Source organism: Sarcophilus harrisii, chromosome 4 (genome assembly GCF_902635505.1).
Source record: "Sarcophilus harrisii chromosome 4, mSarHar1.11, whole genome shotgun sequence".
NCBI lineage: Eukaryota > Metazoa > Chordata > Mammalia > Dasyuromorphia > Dasyuridae > Sarcophilus > Sarcophilus harrisii.
In genome coordinates, this window is record NC_045429.1 from 320585227 (window position 1) to 320611620 (window position 26394).

At 35.8% G+C, this 26394-nt stretch overlaps 1 protein-coding gene across 2 annotated transcripts; it reads right to left on the reverse strand.

Annotated features, from left to right (window-relative positions):
• Window positions 1-6246: 6246 nt before the first annotated feature.
• SUMO2 (small ubiquitin like modifier 2) lies at window positions 6247-21246 on the reverse strand. 2 transcript variants are annotated; one of them, XR_004233815.1, is made up of 5 exons: window positions 20984-21221; window positions 19010-19141; window positions 10872-10943; window positions 9249-9336; window positions 6247-8121 (listed from the first exon to the last, which is right to left on the reverse strand). XR_004233815.1 is itself a non-coding variant. In XM_031965776.1 (4 exons), the coding sequence occupies exons 1-4, from the start codon at window positions 21002-21004 to the stop codon at window positions 8059-8061; spliced, it is 288 nt and encodes a 95-aa protein (XP_031821636.1). In that variant the 5' UTR covers window positions 21005-21246; the 3' UTR covers window positions 6247-8058. The 2 variants fall into 2 exon arrangements, 1 of the variants encoding a protein (XP_031821636.1); XM_031965776.1 differs by lacking the exon at window positions 9249-9336 and having other exon boundaries at window positions 20984-21246.
• Window positions 21247-26394: the final 5148 nt, after the last annotated feature.

The window sequence follows — 26394 nt, forward strand, 5'->3', positions numbered from 1 at the left end:
GTACATATTTATTTTATGGGAGCAACTATTACTTAATCTCAAAGGGTTATGAGGCTCAAGAAAATATTTTGCAATGACAATTATTTTTATTTTTTTAAGTATACATTTTATTTTTACATCCACTTAATAGTGATATTCATATATATGAAACATGAACAGAAGAAATCGTCCATACAAGCTATAGCAACAAAACATGAAATTGTAAATTACGTCCCTTATATTTTTCATAGATCACTAAACCACTCCAAATGATACAGATTTTGATTTTAACAAAGAAATACCCACTTATTAGTTTTTCTGATCCTCTTGGGCTCTAACTTTGTATATCACACCAATAAGATGCAAGTTCCTTGAGATCAAGAGCTATTTATTTTGGGCCTTTGTATTTCCAGTGTCTGGCAATTAATAGGCATTTAATAAATGATCTTTGTTGTCAATATATTGTAATCTATTAGTCTTCACTTTCTCCTTAAAAATTTGCTGACCTCAGAAAAACAACTGGAGTTAATTTAACTCATTTGTACACATCCCCAATCCTGCAAAGTTTTCTGGGGAACTGAGGGGAATTATCTTTTTCAGTACACTCCCTCCCATACTTTGAACTGAAGAGTCTTAACCAAGTCAATGTGTCATAGTTCTTAAATAGCCTCCTACATGCTATATAAAGAGCTCTGAGCAGTATATTCACTGCAAGTCTTGAAAGACCCAAAATTATTGTTTAAGGAGAACTTAGTGTCATACCATTCAGCAGGTGGGCCTGGAGAACCCAATTATCCCCCGTACAAAATTCTGTAAATTCAATGCACATTTTACATTTTCAGTACATGATTCTTAGAAACTCAGGCCCATTGACAACTTTATAGTTGCTGGATATATAGTTTATTTTATAATTCCACTGGATTAGAGGAGGCTTCCATCTTTGAGCCATTGATAGAACTTGAGGTCCTTGCTCAGAAGCATAATGGTCACAAGTACGAAGTTCCCAAAGTGAGGCATCTGATAACAAGTGCTCTTTTCTCCTCACTGATCTACTACTTTACCATCAGACCCAATTCTAGCTTCTCTGGTTGTTTTAGGAATGGGAAAGGAACAAAGTGAGACATTCATATACAGCATAACATTTAACGGATTAAGTCTGCCTAATAATAGCAAAGAAATATTTAGCAAGCTATCTGTACATATCATGTATGTATGTATCATTGGTTCAGGTGGCTATAGACCATGAGAGTCACATCTAGACAGAAAAGGGTTTTTGACTTGTGTAGCCACAAAGATTCCATAAACCAATTAAGACAAGGAGAGTTTCATTGTCCTTTTAGAGAAAAGACTCATGAAAAACAGTTCCTAAACACATGATATTTAAGATCATGCTACACGATTTGGCTTCACTCTACTTTTTCAGCATTATTTTGCACCATTCTATACTCCAGTTAAATTGGATTATAGCCTCTTGTCCAATCTTTGGCTCCTACCTCTTATTTACATTTGCTGATTCCCATGTCTAAAATGAATTCGGGCAGCTAGGTGGCGCAGTGGATAGAGTACCAATCCTGAAGTCAGGAGGACCCCGAGTTCAAATACTTCCTAGTTGTGTGACCCTGGCAAGTCACTTAATTCCAATTGCCTCTGCCAAAAAAAAAAGTAAAAAAAAAATAAATAAAATTGATTCTCCTCATATTTTGGCTGGATTACAACTTAAATGCTACCACGACACATTCCCTTACTATACTACCCAGAAGTGACAATTCCCTTTGATTCTCTTGTATACTAATTTGATCTCTTCTATACATTTATTCATGCTCTGTGTTCTGTATAATCCTGTATTGGGTTATAGGCATAGTGCCTAATACCAAGTAAATACAACTCCTTGAAGATGAATGGTATTTTTTTTTTTTAATCTTTATGTCTGTATAGCCTTAATTCATGTTTATGTTTCAGAAAGATTTTATATAGATGAGAGGTTAGGCCAGGAGTTTGGTACTTCCTAATATTATGTTCTCATTGATTTTTTTAACGAGTTTTTGGCATTTTCTCTTCTTTTAGATCCCTTATAACTGGGTTTCCTCTTTCATGAATATCTAACACTGATGCAATTCCTACGGCTTCTTCCCCTTCCCAATTTTTGTTCTTTAGTTCTATTTTCTCCCTCACCTGTAAATTGGGATTGGGATGGTAACTGTCCAAATGTGATAGTTTTATTGTCTCTGATGGTGAAAGAAAAGCTTAAACACACATTTTGGAAAGATGGGGAGAAAAAGAGATGTTACACATTTTCATACTTAAATAATAACCTGAACTTGGTTTTTCTCAATATGGTGATTCAAGGGAATCCTAATGGACTTGGGATGGAAATGCCAATTACATTCAGAGAAAGAACTATAGCAATTAAATGTGCATTGAGGAACAGTATTTTCAACTTTTTTTTTCCTTCCTTTCTCATGGTTTCCCTCTCCCTTCCCTTTTTGATCTGATTTTTCTCATACACCATGATAAATATGTAAATATGTTTAAAAGGGCTGTACATATTTAACATGAAATTGCTTGCTGTCTTAGGGAGAGGGAAGGAAGAAAAATTTAGAACATAAAGTTTTATAAAAGAAAACTATCTTTAGATGTATTTGGAAAAATAAAATATTATTGAAAAAATAATAATCTGGATTACTAAGGATCTCTTGCCAAACTTGCTTTTAATTGATTTTACCCTTCAGTGTTTCTCTGCTTTATTTTGAATTGTATTATATTCAATAAATAGATTTGCTTGGGTACTATTGGGATATATAGTTTGTTTTTTCACTTTGTTAACCTAAACCATATATATACACAAACATCAAATGACCCTATTATTTAGGTCTTATTTTTGTAATTTTATACTTACTCTGATCCAAATCTTGTGCATTTCGAGATAAGTTATTATCCAAACAACAGATGATCAGTATTTTAAATGGTATGTTCCTTTCATTTTAAGACTTTTAATACCAGAAAACAATGCAGATTTTTTTTTATAGGTTAACTCTGTATCCTGAGGAACTCTGATTAATTTAATTGTCTACACAAAGTTCCTGGTTAAGATGGCTAGATTTCCTATTTATGTTTTTATGTAATCCAATAATACTCATATTTAACCATGTTGTTTAATATGTTAATTCCTTTGTTCTACCTATTTCATTAATATTTTTAGAATTTCCAGTAATGTTAAATAAAAATGATTTCCTACCTATAAAATTTTTTTAAAATTACCAACAAAAATAAAATCACTAAATAAACATACAAAATAACTATTTAAAACTTTATACAAAACAAAATTTAACAAGGTTAAGACCAAATTAACTGGCAAACAATCTAAGAAAAAATCTGTTTTATCTTTTTTATTTGAAGTCAACATCTACTCTATTTACTGGCTCAGACTATACAATAACACTGTAAGGACAAACAAATGTGATAGATGTAAGAATTCTGATTAACTATCATTGCAAAGGACTGATGATATATCATGCTACCTATATGTAATAAAATATGTGATGTGATAAAAAGAAGATGCAGAATGTGAGATACATTTTTTGAACATAATCAATTCAAAATTTTGTTTTGTTTTGCTTGACTGCTTATTTTCTGAATTTTTCCTACTAATTGGGGGAAGGAAAAAATAAATGCTTGCCAATTTAGAAAAAAAACAAACAAAAAACCAATTACAGAATAATCTGCCATCTTTGGAGATAGTTTGATTAATTACCCACTATTACGTTCCTCCTGTTTATAAGCCCAACTATAAACAAAAGTTATATAAATTTTTACAGAATCTCTCCCCCATTCTGTAAAGTGGCAAGAAATGAAATAGTATTGTCTTTTAACCTGCACATTCCTTGAGTCATAAAACCTCTCAAAAACCTTTCACCTTGTATTAATTCTTGATAAGAAATTCAGACCATAGCTCAATTTATTTCTGAGAGCTCCTTTAAAACCAAAATCATAGCTAGCTAAGTTTTCTTCATCTTTCTCAACCACAATATGTACTTACTAGTTTTATCTGTATTTTTTTAACCTCTGCAACTCCAAAAAAGTCAGTAGGTAAATGTAGCCTCTTGCCAAAACATGTTTGTATCATATCATTTCTGGTAGAGTTATCGTACTCATACACTTAAAAAAAAAAAAGTTACATTGGCTGCACTGAAACGTTTGTTTGCGTCTGTTTTCCTATTGCATTTATTACTGTGCAACTGAAATACACATGAGGGGCTCTCCTTGGGGACACTAAGCTAAAGTTCTTGATTTCTTAATACTTGCCAAAGTATGTTTTTAATTGACCTTTTCAGCCTTTTTAAAAATGGATACACTGAAAAATGCTTCTGCAACATCTGAATAACCATGCAAACTTTCTAGTTCTAGGTACAACAGGAAGACATTTTGATGAAATAATCTGCCTGAACTTCTTAAAAAAACTTCTAAAAATGCAAACAAATTCCAAAGGCTTGCTAGAATTTACAATTTCTAAATATGCAATAGTTGCACTGGTAACTTTTCTTTAAACAAATGTGGGACAATCCCCATTTTTCAAATGGCATCTGATTATCTTAGCCCATTCAAATCTTGTTTTTTTACTGTTTGAGTGTTCTCTTGACCCAATGCCCCAAATCACCATATAGTATACTTTTATCCACACAGACTGAACTAGAGCAAGCAACATTAATTTTGCTTTCTGATACCATGTAAGGGATCCATTAGTCTAGTACAGCATTACATTGCACAGCTTCAACTTTTGCCATTGTCTCAATAGTAGGTGACTTCCTAGAGTATGATACTGAGTCCTTTAGTTTCACCTCCTTATTTCTTGGTTTGTATTACTGCTTACATACGGTCCCCATCAGTCATCTGTTCTGAGCAATAGGATTGGTTCAATAAAACAAAGTTTACAGGCACTAGAGGTATGATAAAAAATCTCTCAACTATACTTGTTTCTTGACTAATTTCCCTGTGTTCCCTGGCAGATAGCGTTTTTCCAGTAAGTCAATATTGCTATCCATCCATTAGGCTCCATAGCCAAAGTCTGAACAGCCCACTTCAGAGTTAAGAACTCCAATTTATATATGAAAGAGTTCCCACTGTTACTAAATTCTCTAAATCAAAGCCTCAAAACTGAAAATGGGGGGAATATGAAATTACGACTTTATCAGTAAATGTTTGATTTGTATACCTATTTTATATGCTTACATATCCAGGATCATGTAAAAATTTTTGGGGGAGAGGTGGGATAGGCTAAGAGGTTGAATTTGAGTGAAAAAAGTGTGAGAAGTCCTGCTCTAAATAAAGGCATTTAGGTTTCTGATGACCACTGCTTACTTAGTACAAGACTTCTCTCAAATCTTCCAGGTTAGTATGTAATATATTTGTTAAAAGCATGCAAAAAAAGCAACTGATGCACATGTAAGACAACTGATCAAATCTTTAAATGCTTCTTCACAATTGTAGTTCAATGATCTCCAAATGGCACAATAACAAAAATATTATAGCATCAGGGGTTACAGTAGAGGTCTAAAACTTTTCAGGCCCTCACAACTACCTCTTGCCTAGAAAATTAATAATCTCCTAAGTGTTCTCCTTGCCTTAAAGCCTCTCTGTTCCAATCCAACTTCACTATCACTTAGCATTAGCTTTAATAGTCTACCATTAACATTTGTCTTCCATGTCACACTGTTGATTTTTCTCTGAATTAGAATTACAACAAAACAACCAGCTCTTTCCCCCAAGAATCATCTTATCATGCTTTCCCCATAATGTATTTGTATAGTTGAGTTTTTGGAGCCCAAGTATTTAACTAGATTCATAAGGACAAAATGGTTACATGATATTCCATTGAGAGAAACAGAAGTCACAGTTCTTGACTCTACAACCACATAAGCTATCTATTCTAAATGACTGCCAAAAATGATATAGTAAGCTTATATATAGCTTATTCTGGCTAGTAAAAAGGTAAATTTAGAACTAAACTGTAATTTGAAAAATACTTTTATAGAAAATACAAAGCATGCTTCATAAATCAAAGGGAAACTTCCCATCCTTTTACTGACAAAACTTAAAATATCTATCTTATGATTGGCCAAGGCTAAAACTATAAAGACACAAACTCAAAAACACCATACTCAAAGAAGAAATAAAATTGAGTGTAGCAACACAATTTTTTTGTGGTTTGTACTGTATTCCTTTTGTAATTTTAATTTCATTAACTTGCCAAAAGAAAATTGGGTTAGACCATTTAACAAAAGTAGAGAATAGGTTTAATATCTGTACTCTGATCCATTGCTACAATTGTAACAATTTATTTTCTTTCAGGTTACATTGTGGAATTAAAATGTTTACAGATATATTAGAATAAAGATAGCAAGGATTAAATTTACTTTATAAACACCTGACTCTTTTCCAAATATGTGACCAGATCAAATTGTTGCCTATAACCTATGAAGGGAGGAGGAAGGAGAAACAGTGACAGCTCAGAATAAAAATTGTATCCCTCTTAGAAATCATTAATTTCTTACCAATAATAGCATCATAAAGATTTAACATTGTTTCAGCTAATATTATTTTCAATAATACAATTTGATAAGAAGCTCTTCCCACACTAAACCCCTCCCCTCTGATCATGACATGGGTAGAGGAACACTAGGTCAGACAAATCCCACAAAGATGGAAAGGTTTTAAGTTCAAATCTGGTGATAGTCTCTATACATGCACATCTATTTGCACAAGTTTAAGTAAATTCAGAAGCTTATAACCAGACTGACCAAAGAATTCCACTCACTAGATCAGAAATGGAGAACAATCTCCACTAGGGGAAGCAGATCTTTAAGAGAGTCACAGATCCTACAGTATTAGCTTTTTTCCTTTGCCAATACTGCAAGTACGAAAATGTTACCTCCTCCCTACCCCTGCTTCAGTTCATTTTAGGTCAAGTATCTCTAGACAAAGAATGGCTTTTCCAAGACAGAAAATTAAGTTAGAAATGTATTGCCATCACCATAATTTTTTAAAACAAATGAAATTTGAAGTTACTATTTCTGTCTAGAATTATATACTTACAAGTCCCCAAATCTCATCTTGTGGGACAACTTCTTGTGGAACTGGTACCACTTACTTTCTTCTTCAGTTCTTCTGAAGCTAAACCTTCCTTCCACTGAATAATGAGCACAACAGAGCCATACATTGCACACCATATTTCACTTTCTTCCTTTAATCTTCACACATTCTTTGAATTTCTGAAATTAATGCAAAACTGAGCATACAAAAAAATAAAATCCATTTACTAAATCTTAACCAATAATGCCAACAGAAATGTCAAATCACTGATTGCTAATTTTTTAAGTAAATAAAATAAGTTTTAATTATGTAACCTCTCCTAGCATGTTAAACTATGTTAACTACATCACCATTTCTTAACAATTTCTTGAGAATAATTAAAGAAAACAGTTTATTTTAAACAAGAAGTTTATTTAAACAACAAGATGTTTGACTCGAAGGGAAAACTATCTAGGATCAATTTTTTATAGTAATTTATCCCTACTGAGAGACAGAGATTGCCCTACATGTAACAGCTACGTACAAAAAAGTTATAAAATCGTCCTTGGTTTTACAATGATAAAAGAAAAACATTGAAATTATCCAATCAAACAAGGTATGCAAGGATTTTTTTGTGGGGTTTTTTTTTGTTGTTAAACAGTGAGAGCAAAATAACTTACTGGAATATAAAGATAAAGTTGAATGAGCATGCCACTAATGGAGAAAAGGGATATTTTCACAGAACCAGTTTGTTTTTTCCCCTCCCCATCTCCATTTGATGTTGATCAAAACATACCATCTGCCATTTAGTTTAAAAAAAAAAAAAATACGCATTATGCCTGTGCACATACACCAGTTACTTTATGTACAATATAGGAATGGGGGAAGGGATAAAGAAGAGAGAAAACTATACTGCAGTAGTCAGGATGTGGATGAACCAAATCTTGGTTTTCTAATTGTGAATGCATTGTTTTCCTTGGGAGCACAGTTCTGGAGTAGAGTTGCATGTTCTCTTTAGTATATGCCTCCTGTCTGCTGCTGGAATACATCAATTGTATCTTCATCCTCCATTTCCAACTACAGCACAAGAGAAAAAAAATTTTTAGCTCCGCTTATTAATATTATTATTTTTTAACATTTCAAATTTATAATATTGTGGTCTGGTTGGCTGTTTTTAGAATTATAGGCCCTCCCTTTAACCTAGATTTGCAAAATTCTTCACCTTGGGAATCTTTTTACCTACACTTATTGTCAATTCAGCAAACTAGACTTTTTTCATATTTAACCCAACATTGCACTACCAACAAAAATACTATATGAAGTTAGGATAATCTTCTTTTCAAGGCCTCAAAGAACTTAAGTTCACCAAAACTGATGTTAAGGGCTGAGGCATTAAACAGCTAAAGAATATGATAAAAATTATATATAGGGAAAGGAATGTTGGAGGCAGGGAGGAAACTCAAATTGTTTGGGCAAAATTTATAAAAGAACTGTGTCATTATCTTTTCCTTTCAATGAATGCATTTATCTTACCTCTAAATACTGTTTAGATTTGAATGAGATTTTGCTACTATGTATATATAAAAGCTTATTAACATACTATAGAAACATATTTAGTTCAACATGCAATGTACAAAATCACAGAATTAGGAGACAGTTGGGTCTTTTTGTTTTTTAAAGTGACATGAATATAACTTGATTCATAGCATTTACAACTACTAGGCCTTTGCATTTCAAAAAAACACTGCAAAAATTTGACAGTATACCTGAAATCCCAAAAAGAGTTCTTATACCTCTTTCAAGGTTAGAAAACTAATGACTGAGTTGTTACTACTAAAAAAAACTAAAAAAAAGTTGCTATAATAAAGTGGAAAAATACAAAATATTTTTTTCTTTTATCAGAAGTATTTTGGATAATTCCAAAAAACCAATACTGTTCTTGAAGGCACAAGATAGCAAAACTTTCTAATTAATTGGAATGCATTTGTTTCATTACTTAAACACCTCTCACTTTCTAAATTACAGACTTGTTTTTGATGATTACATAAGTTTTATAGTAGTCATAAGATTAAACATTTAAAATTGAAATTCTTAAGATATAAACACAACAAAAAGTTTATGAGATTTACTCTAGATAGACCTTCTACTATGCTATTAAAATAGTTTTCAGATTATAAAATTTTAGAAGTAAAATATTTCTATACCTTTACATGTGTTTTCTGGTATAAGTACCCAATTTTCATTTTTCTTCCAGAAGAAAATTCAGCTTCTTGTGGCTAACTACAAGATTTTCTTTTAAAAAAAAAATTTCAGCAAAAACTAAAGATCCTAAAATATTTTTCTTTCAAACATTATTTCAAATATCAAAGGTACTCCAAATTCTTTTAGTCAACTATGTTGGTATTACTTTAGTTTTAATCAGGTAGAAAACAGACATTTAGAATTAAAGAGATTCTAAACTTTTGTTATTAAACAAACTGTACATAAGTGAAGCTCTCAAAAATAGGCAATTTAGGGAGCATAGAGGAATGCTAGAAAAATATGCTAGTTTCCACAGGAAAATGTAAACATTTTATTGTTTATGTGAATAACACTACCAATATAAGATAAGGAAGATTTAAGTTCTATAGAAAGCCTTTATAGATACACCCTTACAAATTACCTCATATTTTAACTCCCTCTATTTATTCTTTTTAGGTTTATTCTGTATATTATAGCCTTGCAGGAAGGGACTGTTTTGTGCATTCTTTTTGTATCTTCAGTGTCTAACACACAAGCAAGCACTTAATAAATATTTGTTTATAAGCTAGTAAATTATTACTTCAAGGATCTATGAATTCGTCAATGGGAACTTTCTCCACCAATGAAGCTCATAATCTAGAAACTGTCTTCAAGAGTTTTTGTGGCCAAAATACTCATTGCACATATAATGTCAGCTGTCAAGCAGTCAATGAACAAGATTCATTGAACCTATGGAAGTCAAGAAAGAGTTCAAGGAGATGGGAGCTTTTAAACTGGGCCTCTGAAGAAAATACCCGGGTAGATTTTGATTTATGGATATGAAGGGAGAAAGTGAGATGACAGGCAAAGGCACAACTATGAGAAAAAGAAACAGTCAAGGGCAAAGACAGTGAGTATATTAGGCAGCCTAAGGATAAAAAGGCAGTTAGGATTCAGATTGCAGAAGGACCCAAATGTTAAGGAAGTTCGAGCTTTATCTAATAGGAACTGCAAAGTGGCTTTTTTTTTTAAGCAATAATCAGCCCCATAATGAAAAATCAGTATTATGTACAAAAGGAGAAAACATTAGGAATCAGTAAACTCAGGTTCAAGCTCAGATACTCCTATGTGAAATAAGGAAAATATAAACTTCTGAGCTAAAGTTTTTTCACATATAAAATGCTATGTAATAAAAGCTATTATTAACATGTTTAGAAGGTGTATTAGGAAGACTACTATATCAATGATGTGTAGGATGAATTAGTATAATAGACATGGGTGTCTAGTTAGATAACGTACAATAAGCCCAATGTTAAGTATTAAGGACCTGAATTATAATAGTGGCAGCAGAAATGGAGATAAGATGACAGATGAGAGAAATGGATGAGTTATTACTGAGATTCTGACAAAACTTGGTGATTGACCAGATATAAGAAATTAGAAGTAGAAGTTAAGTAAAAGATGAGATTACAATAATAACATGGGTTTCTAGGACTTAAGTCAAAAAACAGGCTATTATAAACCAGGTACTATGTTAAAACTTTTGCCTTAATTTTTAAAAAATTATATGAAATTCAAATTCTAGAAATGATAATGAAAAATCTTACTTGTGCAGGTGTGTCTGTTTCATTGATTGGTTGTCCATCAAATCGGAATCTGATCTGCCTCATTGACAAACCCTGAACAGAAGACAAAAAGTAGGTTACAATATGACTTTGTATTGCTACATGAAGGCAGACCCTAACTTTAGATATATGCAATCTGACTCAATTTATGTACTTAGGCTTTTAGATTTTTAAAATATTAGTATTTTGAGAATCGGTATATAATAGTAGGCAGAGGTTTAAAATCCCTTTGGTCTCTGACACTAGTTATGTGACCATGATGGTCAAGCTTCTCCCAGCCATACGCAACTTTTAAGTTCCAGAACCAGTACCTGAACATATATTAATCCTTCAAAATAATTTGAGAATATACACTAGTAGGAGAAAACTAGGTTATTTGCTTATCAATCACTTGCATAGCCTACCCAAATAGTTCTTAGCACTACTCAAAAACAAAACAAAACAAAACAAAACCAAACCCCAAATCCTGCTCCCTGTAGAGCCTGTTATCAAGTAATCAATAAAACACCTATAGTATCGATTTATTATCAATTATTATCACAAACCACAAACTTCTCACAGCAAAGTAAACCAAGTCTAAATTTTCTTTTATTTAAATATAAAAATGAAATCTTAACCTTGGGATGTATACAAAATAAAATAGAAATCAAAACGGTCAACCTAATGTTTATTTACAGAATTACCACCTCCAGGCATCCCTTTCAAGATATTTAAAGCTAACTTAGTTGTCACAAATCAACTGAGTGGAAAAGGATAAAACTTGCTAAAATATAAGATAATCTTAATTTATATTTAATTAAACATTGGTTAGTTATGTGCAGAACATTATACTAGGTGAAAAAAAAACAGTTTAAAAAAGCTTTAAAGAAGTAGGAGTCTAATATAGGAGAACAAGCAGCAGCTTGACAAGTGGATACAGATATACTAGTTGTGTGACCATGGGTTTTTCTGCTTAGTAAATTCTTCTACGTGTTCTGAACTTCAGTATAAATCAGTGTAAATGTGCTTAGCAATACTAAAACATTTAATATATTCAAGACTATATCTCACATAGACAAACTACATTTAATTCAAAAGAATGAACTGGGAAGGAGGGGGTGAAGGAGCAGAGAAAAGGACTAATTAAAATCCAGATGGCCAAGGCTGGCATAGCAGAATACTGGATGTAGGAAGGTAGAGATCTTCATTCACATCCTACTTCTGCTGCTTACTGGTTTTAAGTCACTTAACTTCTCTGAGCCTCAATTTTCTCATCCATAAAATGGAAGTTTTCATTCCCATTTCTATTTATCTCATGGGTTAACTGCAACTACAATGTCAATATGTAAAGTCAAATTTCAGAGTGCTTATAATTATTATTTTAAGAAAGGTTATCTTCCTCTATTTACTACCAATCCTGTAATAGAACAAACATCTGAAAAGGGGGAGTCTGGAGATATCTGGTTTCTTGTCTCATCTCTGCCACCTATGACCTTTGATAAAGCATTTAAGACTGTCTTGGTCCATTTTTCTCCTCTGTAAAATGAAGAGGTTGTTTTCTACCTGATCTCTTACAGCATTTAATCATTCACAATCTTTGAGATTGTTTAAAGTTGATTAATTTCTCTTTTAATTAAGGGTTATATGCTAAAGTAACTTATTGTAAGAACAATGTTTTTTCTAATCATTGTGTAAAATAGTTCCCTATTGGCTTCTTTCTAGTTGATGGGAATTTTAAAACCTCAGAGAAATAAAAGTAAATTAAGACAAGAAATTTTTAATTTCAGTCTATCTTGTCATCTAGCAATGAAAGATGGCAATGAATCAATGAAGACACATGAAAATAACCTAAATAGAAAGATAGGATAGATCCATAAAGGTTAAAGCATAACTAATGATTTGTATATAAGTAGATATCCATAACACATAACTGGAAAGTGCGACTTTTTGGTTATATGACAAGAATGATGGATAATAGATGGATAGAGTAAGTGCTACATTCATTTACTCTAAGTTGGTGGTACTCTAAGTTGGTGGTAGATTGGGAATTAATCCTCACAGTTTAATATTGTTATAGAAACTTCTTCCACTGATACAAAAAATAGTTCTGGTAATATATGCACTCAAAAGTTCTCCGGAGGACTGAGAGTTGCCATGATCACAGAACTAGCAGATATCAAAGGTAATACACTTGACCCCAGGTCTTCATGACATGGGGGCCTACATACTGTCCAATATACTGGACTTCTCTACACTGCAGTTAACATCCCCTAAATATATAAAAAGAGACAGAAATAGAATTCTAGAATATAAGGTAGATTAATTTTTTACAGAAGAGTTGCATTATTCAATCAAAAATTATTTATGAAACATCACCTACTGAGAATAAAAAAATGAAAAGTTCTTAATATAATCCTTCATCTCTCAAACTTTACACTCTACACAAGACAACAAGCATACACAAGTTAACTTTTGAAGAGAGAACAATGAAGGTAGATGACATTAGGTTTTAGTTTTGATGGAAACAAGGGATTCTAAAAGATGATGGAAAAGTACATTTTCCAAGCACAGGGGAAATTCTGCACATAAGACAGATAGAACAAATATGTGAATGGAAGTAGTATGTAATGTGGTTGGAAAGGTAGACTGTAATCAAGTTACTAAGTGCTTTAAATGCCATATATAGGAGTTTGATATTTGACCATCATAATATTAAAAAGAGTCACAAGTTTGAAGAATCACATGGTTAAATTTTGTGTGGAAAAATCTATATGGGAAAGAATAGAGTGCTAGCAAAATGTTTCTGGCAGCCCTGTTTGTAGTAGCTAGAAACTGGAAAATGAATGGATGCTCATCAATTGGAGAATGGTTGAATAAATTGTGGTATATGAGTGTTATGGAATATTATTGTTCTGTAAGAGATGACCAGCAGGATGAATACAGAGAGGATTGGTGAGACTTACACGAACTGATGCTGAGTGAAATGAGCAGAATCAGGAGATCATTATATACCTCAACAATGATACTGTATGAGGATGTATTCTGATGGAAATGGATTTCTTCAACAAAGAGATCTAACTCAGTTTCAATTGAAGAAAGAACACTGGGAAATGAATGTAAACTGCTTGCATTTTTGTTTTCTTCCCAGGTTATTTTTACCTTCTGAATCCAACTCTTCCTGTGCAACAAGAGAACTGTTCAGTTCTGCACACATATATTGTATCTAGGATACACCATGACATAGTTAACTTGTATAGGACTGCTTGCCATCTGGGGGAAGGGGTGAAGGGAAGGAGGGGAAAAGTCGGAACAGAAGTGAGTACAAGGGATAATGTTGTAAAAAATTACCCAGGCATGGGCGCTGTCAATAAAGTTATTTAAAAAAAAGAAAAGAAAAGAAAAGAAAAAAGAATAGAGTGCTAAGCAATAATTATAATAATCCAAGTTAGAGGTAAAAAAAGGTCTGAAGTAGGATAGTGATATATAATCACTTACAAGTTACAAGATGGGGAAGTGATGTGCAAAATGTTTTCAGAAACATACAGATTGAGGATCGAAAATGACATGAGGGATCCATTCAGTTTGCAATGTCCAATAGTCAAGATATAAACCTAGAGCTTGGCTAGGGCTAGATAGGTGAGAAACCACATTAAAAAAAAGGATGAAGGATTTATCAACTTGTTCGGTGGAAGAACTATTCACTTCAGAGAAATCATAAGTGCTTCTAAGTAGCTATTTTGTTTAAAATAAACTGAAACAGTAATAGATGACTTATACAGTGCTCAAAGGATTTACAAAGTACACAAAATATATATTCTCTCATTTGATCCTCAATAGCTGTGAGATATTATGTATATTTTTACATTTTACAGATGAAACCAAATTAGATTAGCCAAATTTGCTATCTCTGAGAGAAAATATAAACTTCTATTTGACTATTTAAGTCCTATACAACTTGGCCCCATACTTACCTTTCTGACATCCCCTATGGTCCAGCCAAATTGACCACCTCTATACCTTGAAACTTAGCTCTCTCCCATGCTGCTAATATGCTCTCTTCACCTCTATTTTGTAGAATGCTCATCTTTTTTTCAAGATGCACTTAAGCAGTACGTTTTAAGGGAAATCTTTCCTGGTTTCCCCATGTGTTAAGTGGCTCTACCACCTTGTATTTATTCTCTATATCTTCTATTTAGACACATATATATCATCCTTGACAGAATACGATTTCCTGGAAACAACAAATCCAGGCCTTTCCTGACTCTGAAAGACTCAACTACAACACATTACCTCTCAATAATATTGAGTGTCTATTATGTGAACATTTTTGTTGCATCTGGACTCCACTCTTGAATCCTAAACCCACTCATCACATCATATACCCTGCCAAACCTCAGCTTTGGATCACTCCCACCATTTGTTGCCTTTAGTCCTATATAAACAGTGATAAATGAAAGTAGAAAAAAATCATGCGAATTTGACTGGATTGCAAATTTATGTTACACAATTTCAACAGGGCCCTTGATGTTGTTGGGTAATTCTACAGCTCCCTTATCAATTTTCGTTCCACTTTCCATAGTGATTATTCCAAACTTTCTCATCCCTCTTCAAATTTTCCAAAGCCCCCAACTTTCTCAGTCGAGATCCTTGCCTCACATTTTTCAGAAAAAAATGGGGCCATTTCCTGAATTCTCTCTTCACTTAGCTGCCTGCTGCCATTTTCTCTTCTTTCATCCCTGTCTCATTTAAATAAGTGGGCTTACTCCTTACCAATACACAGTTAGGTGATCCAATGGATAGAACTGTCAAATCTGGCCTCACACATTAATAATTCCATGACTCTGAGGAAGTCACTTAACCCTGTTTGCCTCAGTTTTCTCATCTGTAAAATGAAATGACAAACTCCAGTATCTTTGCAAAGAAAACCCCAAATGGGGTCACAAAGAAACACAACTGAAATGACTAAACAACAAAAACCTCTTAATAAAGTTAAGTCCTCTACTTGTTCAAGTGATCCCATTCTCCATATTGAGCTATCACATCAATCTCTACCTCTCTACTAGCTTATTCCCTCCTGCCTACAAACATGTCTTCTCCATCCTGAAAATCAAACCCCAAACTCTTTTATTTGATCCTTCCATCCCTAACTAATGTTTTCTCTCTTCTGCCCTTTGTAACTCAATTCCTAGAAAAGGCCATCTAAAATAGGTACCTTTACTTTCTCTCTTCTCTTTAACCCCTTACAAACTAGCTTCCTGCCTTATTCTGTTGAAACTGCTTTCATCAAAGTTACTAATTATTTTACTTGCCAAGTTCAGAAGCCTTTTTCTCAATCTTCATTCTTCTTGATCTCTGGGCAATCTCTGACACTGCCAAAACTCCCTTCACCTTAAAAGTCCTCTTTTATATTTTCAGGTTGGCACTAACTTTTTTTTTCTGCCTATAAGACTCTCCTTCCCAATGTCCTTTCCTCTATCCTCATGCAGAACATGCCCTGTAATCAGACAGCCCTCTGGGTTCAGTCTTGGGCTCTCTTCTCTTTCCCCCTTATACTACTTCGACTGGCGATCTTATCAGCTCCAATTACCATCCCTAGAATAATAATTTTCAAATCTACCTGCCCCGCTCCCTTTTGAACTGCCTTTCAGACATCTCAGACAGATGTTCAGTGGATCTTAATAATATCAACACATCCAAAAACAAAATTTGTTATTTTTATTCTTAAACCTGTCCTATCGTAGTTCCTTCCTTATTACTCCAGAGGTTATGACCATCTTTTAATTCTTTGGGCTTAAAACCTAAGATTTATGCTTGACACCTTTCTCTCTCTAACCTCTCATATGCAATCTGTTGCCAAGGCTTGCTGATTTCACCTCTGAAACATCTCTTGCTTAGCCTAATCAATTTCCATGTATTTAATTAACACAATGAAATCTCAAACCCATCTATGTTGCCCCAACTGCTCTGCTGACGTCCAATTTCTCATTCCAATTTTCTTTTAGACTACCTGAACTGGATGTCTGGCAGGCACCTTAAACTGAATATATGCAAAACTGAACTCATTATCTTTTCCCCTAAACTCTCCTCTCTTCTTTCTACCTACCTCTATTACTATAGATAACAATACCATCCTCCTAGTTCCTCAAACTCACAACCTAGGAGTAATCTTCAACTACTCACAAGTCGCCTCCCACCACATCCAAACTGATGAAAAGGGCCCACCGATTTCAATTCTGCATTTCTTGTAAATGTCCTCTTCTGACACTGACACCGCTCTAGTGAATCTCATACATACTTGAATTATTCTGATAGCCTGCTGGTGGGTCTACTTGCCCTAAATCTCTCCCTAGTCCAATCCATACTCTATATTCAGCTACTAGTGATTTTCCTAAAGTGAAGGTTTGATCATGTCACCCTACTTTATAAACTCCAGTGCCTGTTACCTTCTGAAATCAAATCAAAATGCTGTTTAGCATCCAAAGCCTTTTACAATCTAGGTCCTGTTCATTTTTTACATTTTACTCTCTTATGTTTGATCCAATAGTAGCCTCTTAGGTGTTCCATGAACAAAACATTCTATCTCTCAACATTTTCTCTGGCTATATCCCATGCCAGCATTTTCTCCTCTCCTCAATTCTCCCAACTGCTTTTTATGGCTTCCTTTAAGTCCCATCTAAAAGCCATTTTTTTAAAAACAGGAACTCTTGTAATTCCTCAATTCTAGTGCCTTCTCTTTGTTAATTCTTTATGCTATATATACCTTGCTTTGTATTTTGCATACTACCTACATTAGATTATAAACTTCTTGAGAAGGAACTATTTTTTGCCTCTTTTTACATCCCTACTACTTAAGACACTGCCTAGCATAGTAGACTTTTAATAAATGTTACTAATGGCAAAGATAAGTTCTGAGAATTATATTAACACTAATGAAACATCAGAAATTGGGGCCCTAAGTAAATCCAGTCTTTTGAAGATGCAAGTTTCTAAAAATTCAATACAGTAAATCTATGTTGTCTGAAATAGCCAATCAATTAATACAAATTCTCAAAATATAATATTTTACTAAAATTTCTTCAATTATGTAGAATTTAAGTTTCTATCATTTTAACAAAAATTCTATTCCTAACAAAACCATCATATTACAGAATAAAAAAACTTTTAATAGCTTCTATTTTTCATACTTTTATTAAAATACTCTTATGTCATTTGGAGTATTTTAATCTGAACTCCATTTCCCAACTTGTCTAGGATTAACCCAGATCTTTATATTTTAAACTTCCCTTTAGAGGCAAATTTATGAGTTCCTCCATCCCACCAAAATGGTTTTCTCAAGTTGTGGTTTTATTTATTACAATAGACCATATTGGAAATATTTACCTTCTTAAAAAATGTGTTTTAAAGCAGGAAAAATCTACTTACCTGATTATCAATAATTTATTCCGAAATGAACCCTGTATATATTACTTTTGAGTTGTTGATAAATTCATTATATAAAAGGGCTCCTTGTTTTTCTCAGTAGAAATTATTAATGTGCTTCCAAGTACTAGGTTTTTTACACTTCTTCTCTAACTCATAAGTTTTTGGATAAAAAAGTCTTTAAATTATCAGAAACTTCCTATTTGCTTTGTAGGGTTTAAGCTGTTTTGATACCTTCTCCGTGAGTGAAAAGAATGAAATAGGTCACACAATTTGCATGCTTAATGTCAAATGCAAATATGTCCTAAAGTTCACTTCTAAAACCTGTTTAAAGGAAAGCTAAATTTAAGACAAGTCTTCTGCAAAAAATAACAGACAAGAAATGGGTAGTTGGGTGCCTGAAAATATTTGAAGTTCATTTCTCTAACACAAAAAAATAACTCATGTTAAAGCAAGTTATTTCATTTAATTTGCTCCAATTATTAAAAATCATTAGAATAAAGATTTTAACATGTAGTGTTGTTAAAAGGAATGCTGAACACAAATGACTAATACATTTGAAACTTACAAAACAGTAAGTTTATGGTACAAATGAATATTCATCATTGCAAAACTATTAAATATTAACAATACAATGATGCTAAAGATGTCATCTTAGTCTCAGTCTCTGCTCAAGTTTGATGTTTTTGCCAGATTTAGTCTGGAAGCCAATATTCTCTCACCTGTCGTTCACAATAGGCTTTCATTAGTTTACTAAGTGGTGTGTGTCTCTTAATCTTAAATTGCACCACCGACCCATCTTGCCCTGCCACCTTCAAATTAATGTGGTCATTGTTTTCAGTCTTGACTCCTTCCTGTTGAGAGAAAAAAAATAAGGTGGTATAACTTAAGGATGCTAAACACCTAAAGTTGTTTCAAAAAGCAACAAGTTTCACATTTTGATTTTTAAAACAGTAGATCTAAAACCTAGAACTGACTGAAATAGGGTAGATGAAAAACTTGGTACCAATAAAACTAAATAACTCTCATACTAACAAAATTTAATCCTATATGCAATAGTTTAGTAAGAAAAGTCACACCCACCTCTGCAATTTTTTATGTTTAAAAAACAATTAGCATATGATCATCTTTTCCTAAAAAGATGAGCTATTTTTGGAAAAATCATATTGAAAATAAACTACACCAAATCTTATTAGTTCTACATCCAATTTTTGTTGCAGAATTTTCATAGTTTTAAGTATATTTGGCACTCATTTTTTTCACTCATCTGGACAAAAAAGTCACCAGGTTTAACAATGTATTTAATATAAATACAAATTTAAGAGATTGTCCCTGGATTCAAAGGAAAAACTTAATACCTGACAATAAATATCTCAAAAAGACTTTTCTTTAATATCCCCTTTTTGGAGGGTGAAGGATGGGGGGATTGAAATTGGGATTGGAAAAGATTTTTAACAGGGAAAGCATAAAAGTTTTTCCAAGCTTCCCTTTATTTTTGTGATCAACTTCAGATCAAACACTATTGGAACTGGAGGTGGAAAAAGAAAACTGGGGACTCCAGAGGTTCTTTGACTTACTTGCTCAAGGTCTCCAGATATCCAAATTAAAGTCGGGATTTGAAGCCGGGTCAAACATTTATTGAGTGCTTACTATGTGCCAGACACTAAGCGCTGGAGATACAAAGGCCAAAAAAAAAAAAAAAAAAAAAAAAAAAAAAAAGGTCCCTGCACTAGAACAGCTCCAATTCTAACAGGGGAAGGACTCCACGCAAACTACCAAATCCATACAAGATATATACAATGTAAATGGGAGCCAATCTCACTTTTCCCCTCGTACCATGGCAGACTCCTGACTCTAGCTAGATCCATGTGAGCATTATTGTACTTAAATGAGCTTAGGAAGGTTATGGGGATATAGAGATGGTAGCCATAAGAAAAATCCCCATTTGAAGGATGCATTCCCGTTTTCGGGGCACGGGGGGAGGGAGGGCGGAGGGCAGGAGGGGGAAGCCTCTTGGCGCCTTAAAAGCAGTTTTTGAAAAGTTTACATTAAAAACACAAGACAAACCACCTATTGAGCTTGCCGACCAGCCTCCCACCTCCTTCACTGCTGGAGGCTCCAGCATCATCCACATGGTCGCCGAGGGCTATGGGTTCCTCAGCGGAGGAAGAGAAGGAGGGAGGGAGGGAGGGAGGGAGAGGAGGGAGAGGAGGGGGGGAGAGGCAAGGAAGCCGAACTCCCCCAGCCCTTCTCACCCAGGGAAATCCAGTTTTGGCCCGAAGGCCCAGCCCTCTCCCCCCAGGCTCGCGGGCCAAGAGGAAAGAGAACGGGGACCCCAACAGAGAGGACGCTGCGAAACTCCGGGTCGGGCGAGGACCCCGCCTCCAGCCCGCGCCGGGGGAGGGCAGAGCAACCCCCGAGGCCAGAAGGGAAAGCCCCAAGCTTGGCGGCTGCGGCGGCGAGACCAGGCCGCGCGCTCCGCTCTCTCCGCGGCCCCGGCTCCGGCCCCGGGGGCGGCGGGGCCTCGTCCGGCGCGGGCTGAAGGAGGGGGGAGGAGAGAAAATGGCGCGGAAAGCCCGGGCCGGAGCGGGGGCCACCGCAGCGCCGGGACCCCCGCCCGACCCGCCTCCCTCCCCTCGCGCGCCGCCGGCCCCCTCCCCCGCCCCCGCCGCCGCCGCGGCGGCGGGCTCCCTCACCTTAGGCTTTTCGTCCGCCATGGCGAGTCCGGGAATATCCTCAGCCTCCGCTTCACAAAAGAGGCACCAGGATGGACCGCTCCAAGGGAACGGGAGTAGAAGCAGCAGCGGCAGCAGCAGGAGCAGGAGGAGCAGAAGGAGGAAGATGATGGTGGTGATGGTGGTGAAGGGGAGAAGAAGAAGGAGGAGGAGGAAGAGGAGGAGGAGGAGGAGGAGGAGAACGAGGAGGAGGAAGAGGAGGAGGAGAAGGAGGAGGAAGAGGAGGAGGAGGAGGAGGCAGCTGTGGAGGTACTGAGGGCGCGCGCACGTTCTGCGCCCCCTCTCCCCCCTTGCGTGCGCGGGCACGAACAGCCCAAGGCTCCCATTGGCTTTTGGTTCTCGGGAGCGCGCAGCGCTTACATAACCAGCCTCCTCCCCCCAACCCTCCCTGCTTCCCTGGAGAGGCCTCCTCTGCGCAGGGCTCGGAACCGGGAGGCGGGAAGAAACGCGGGCACGCGCACAAGGCCCGTCGCGGGGGCGCGCCTAGCGCTGGGCGGGGTTGTATTGTCCTAGTGATGGTGGTGGAGGAGAATCAAAATGGACTCCAGCTGTCTGGGTCCCTGGGAGCAGGCTCCCGGGCTCACAAGCCCTAGGTGGGGAGTGGAGACCGAGAAGAGCAGGCGGGGAGATAGAATCCTGTGGCAGGGGTCTCCCAGGCCCGTAAATGAATGCTCTTTGGCCCAGCCTGTCTTGGAGTGGTCCAAGGACAGCCCTGCTTGGCCTCCCCCAGGGCCAGGGCTGGAAACTCCGGGCTCCATCCTCCCAAGGCAGGCTGCCGCCACGGCTTGCGATCAGGCAGGCGAGGAGCGCACGGCGGTGCCTCCCCCAAACTGGTGCGATGGCCCCTTCATCCTGGAAAGGGTCATCTGTCAAATCCATGTTAGCCCAGATGTCCCTTCCAGCGCACTCTCTCATCTCACACAGCAGCTGTCTGCATTAGGTTAATCTGTGCTTTCTTAGGCCCGGGAATTTCTTACCCGTTTTCCCCTAGCTTCATATTTCTGAAGTTCTTCCAAAATGAAAAGAAATGTGGAGTTAGGAGCCCGGTAATTGAGTCCTCAGGACCCACATCTATTAGATGGGTGGTGCTGAGCAAGTCCCTGTAGGCAGTCTTCAGCTTGCTCTGTAAAAATTCGGTGCATGTACTTGGGCTACCTCCCTCCTCTATAGCATCAGAGATTTTGAAGTGAAAAGCGACATTAAAGCCCATCTCATCAGTCCTTTAAGTAGTACAATGGACAGAATTCTGGGCCCTAAATCAGGAAGACCGAAGTTCAAGCATGGTCTGAGACATCATCTGAATGACCTGGGACAAGTGACTTAATTTCTGTCATCTTTAATTTCCTCATCTGTAAAATGGGGGTAATCATAGCAATAATAGAATAATTATTCCTCCTAGATTTGTGAGGATTAAATGAGATACTATTTGCAAAGTGTTTAGCAACAGAGCCTGACACATAGCAAATACTATATAAATGCTAGCTGCTATTATAATTTCTTTTTACACTTAAGGAAACTAAGGCTCAGGGAGGCTAAGTGTATTGCCCAGGATTACAAAATTAGTAAAAAAGAGAGAATTTGAACCCAGATCTTCATGATCTGGTGGGGTTTGTTTTTGTTTTTGTATTTTTCCCTTTTACCAAACTGCCTCCTCTGGGAGGGTTGTTACATGGGGGTAAATTGTAAAGTGCTATGGAAATGTGATTTATTATTTCCATTTTCAGATTTGAATCAGTTGGTAGCACCTCTGTGGTGTGGCTCTAAACAGTGGAAACTACTTCAGGCAAGTATAGAAAGGAAAAGAGCTATTCCTAAAAAATAAAGCCTGTATTAAGATAAAGAGCTAAAGCTGTACACAGTCACTCAGAAATAGGCTCCATGGCTCTATCTATACATTTTGATTTTTCCTGAAAACCCAAGAGTATATAAAAGGGCCTAACAATTTTCTTGTCACAAGTTAACCCGAGGTTTTGTCTTTGTTGAAGACATTTACAATTCAAACACATTTTTAATGACGGTTTAACTCTGTCTAAGCCAGTGGGCATAAACCTAGTCCCTCTCAGATCTATCTCATGTTTCATTCAGGGAGAGATTTTCTCTTTTGGGGGCAGAGGAAAAACAAGACAAGGAGAGCCATGTGTCTCTTGGGGAAAGAAGACTACAAACTACTGGACCACTTTCACTGTCCCTTTCCTTCCCTTTTTCTCTAAGCAGGGTTGAATTGTCCTCCTTTAGAAAAAAGAGCCAAAATTCCTTCATTTTCCCCCCAATATTCTTTCAAAGCCTTAACTACTAACTACAGAATCTCAAATCTATATGCAATTCAATCCAACAAGCATTTAGTTATGGGCAAGATTCTCAGCACCCAACTATAAGCCCTCTTCACCTCTCACTAAGACTGTTTGCAACAAACTCTTCCTAATTAGTTTTTTCTGCTTCACATCCTTTTCCAATCCATCTTCCATACTTTGGCAAATTGATATTCCAAACATAGTTTTGACAGTGTCAACCTCAGTGGCTCCCTTTTCCCTTTAAAATAACATGCTTGGTATTTAAAGCCCTTCACAATTTGGCTTCAGCATACCATTCCAGGTTTATTACATGTTGCCTTCATATACTCTACATTTCAGTCAAACTAGGCTCCTTGTTGTTCCCTGTCTTCTGCCTTAGTCACTATGCAAAGATATTCTTCATACCTGGAAAACACTCCCTCCTTACCAATACCTGTTAGAATCCTCAGGGTATTTCAAAGCTCAGTTCATGCTCTGGTTCCTATGTGATACCGACTTTTCTGATCACCCTAAAATTGCTTTGTATTTGTTATTTACTTATGATGGAGTTGATCAAAGGAATTCCTGATCAATTTGATGAGTCACTCCTATTAAGCTGATGAAATTATAGAACAGTAGCTCTTTGGAGACTTCTGAAGGACAGCATTCCAGAAGAATACAGACATGGCAACTGGCACTTTTCTGAGAGAAGCAAGGGAATTCAAGATTTTTGGTTTACTTGAGACTCAGCTGGACAAAGTCTTGCTGGAGAAGCCTTGTTGATTTATTAAGCCTTGATGGTTTATCAAGAGAAGCTTATCGACTAGTTTTCTCACTTTCTCATCATGAACTTTCCCTCTTGAAAACAGACCTTTGTTGGAAGTTGGGTGAAACTGGACAGTTTTATTTCTACCCAGAGCATGTGGCAAAGATGTGTTTTCTTAAAGCCTGAGAAAAAAAGATTCTGAAAATAGACTTTGTCAGCTCAATAGATGGTAGCAACCAGGGCATTAACAGATTTCCTTCAAGAAGAAGCTGGTAGAGGGGCAACTAGTTGATGCTGTGGAGAGAGTACCAGCCTTGAAATCAGGAGGCCTGAGTTTGTTCAAATCTAGCCTCAGATACTTAACAGCTTCCTAGCTGTGTGACCCTGGGCAAGTCACTTAACTCCAATCACCTCAGCAAAAAAAGAAGAAAAAGAAGGAGAAGGAGAAGAAGAAGCTGGTAGAGGCAGATATGTACATGACAGTCATCCTGAAGTCATTCATAGAAAAGCTTTATGAACTCCAACTCCTGTAAAGAAGAGATTTTGAATTCCTTATGCAGTATAATGCTGGAATCCAGGATTCTAGCCAGAGAAAAAAGGTTTCCAGAGTTTTGGGAGTTGTTTCATGGGTAAAGCTATTTAGAATTGTCCACTTTGGGACTTCAAAGATTGGAACTTCTAGAATAGGATAAAGTATGGCACAAAGGCCAAATCTAGCCTGACCATTGTAGAACCTACAAACTAAGAATGATTTTTTCTTTTAAAATATTTTATGTTTTTCCCAATTACATGTAAAAAAAATTTTAACATTCTTTTTTACTTTGGGTTCCAAATTCTCTCCCCTCCCCCCTTATTGAGAAAGTAAGCAATTTGATATTGATTATATACATGCATGTAGCCATGAAGGACATATTTCCATATTAACCATATTGTGAAAGAAAACACAGGACCACCCCCACCCCCCAAAAAGAAAAATAAAGTCTAAAAATGTCAAGGCAATTACTTGTGTCTAACTGTGAACAAATAAAAATGTATTGTTTTGCACTAAAAATAAAAAAATAAAGAAAAATTTTAAAAAGTGCTTTGATCTGCAAAGAATGATTTAAAAAAAAAAGAAAATAAGCTTATTGAGGACAGGTACTATTTTGATTTTGTCTCTGTGCTATAAGGCATTTAGTAAATGCTTGTTGACTGAATGAATAAATGCCTGCAAGGTATTAGAGATATGAAGACTAAATAATAATAATAATAATAATAATAACAATAAAAAATTTTTAAAAATAATTTGCTTATACCCTTTTTTCAGGTTTGCAAAGCACTTCACATATGTTTAAAAAAAAAAAAGCCTCTGTTCTCAATGACTATAATCTCCTTAAAAACAAGTGCTTTTTCTTCCTTCTTTCCTTCTCTTGCTTTCTTTCTTCCTCTTTCTTTCTTTCTTTCTTTCTTTCTTTCTTTCTTTCTTCCTTCCTTCCTTCCTTCCTTCCTTCCTTCCTTCCTTCCTTCCTTCCTTTCTTTCTTCTTTCTTTTTTTGGCATCTTGAGTACTCAAGACAGTGCCTGGCACATAGGAGGTGCTTAATAATTACTAGTTGATTGACAGGCTAAAGAAGTTTACATTCTACTTTTTTTTTTTTTTTTTGGTTTCTATAAGAAGTTTTCAGAGCAAAATCTCATCTCAAACTAAAAATATATGAAATAATATCTTTCTCACTTCATTATTTGTGTCACCAGCATTGACATCTAGTCTCCCATGTTGGAAAGCTTGTTATTACCTTTGGGATTCTCTTCCTTCTTTCTTCTATAGGTGAGTTACCAAGTATATTTTTTGAGCATCTCTTACATCCATCCTCTACTTTTTGTTTCTACTATTTCTATAATACAGGCCTTTATTACCTGTTACTAGATTATGTCAATAGATTTATTAGAATGTGAATTTCTCGAGGGCAAGGATGATTTTTTACATTTATATCCTCATTGCTTAGCACAGTGCCTGGCACATAGTTAAGGGTTTAATAAAGGCTTAATGATTGGTCAATTCACAACAGGTCACCAGTCCTTTATGACTGAATGGTAACAGGTCATCAACCCTTTATTTTTCCTCTCACCACTCTTCCCTCCAGTTACCAGACTAATTTTTCTTATGCACAAATCTGGTCATGTCTCACTCATCTACTTAGTAATCTGTGATAGATCCCCATAATCTCCTGAATAAATTCAAATCTCTTTCCCTGGCTTTCAAGACCTTTTATAATCTGGTGCCATCATATATTTCAAGTCTTAACCGTGAACAATAGCTAAACTCTAGCCAAACTACTATCTATCCCCTAAAATGTA

What these genes read in the sequence shown, in the direction of transcription:
- SUMO2 (XM_031965776.1), bottom strand. Translation starts at nt 21,004, where the DNA reads ATGGCGGACGAAAAGCCTAAG. An exon ending in TGGCGGACGAAAAGCCTAAG is followed by an intron (nt 19,142 to 20,983) that starts GTGAGGGAGCCC and finishes TTCTCTCAACAG; the next exon opens with GAAGGAGTCAAGACTGAAAA. An exon ending in AAACAGACACACCTGCACAA is followed by an intron (nt 8,122 to 10,871) that starts GTAAGATTTTTC and finishes CTTGTGCTGTAG; the next exon opens with TTGGAAATGGAGGATGAAGA.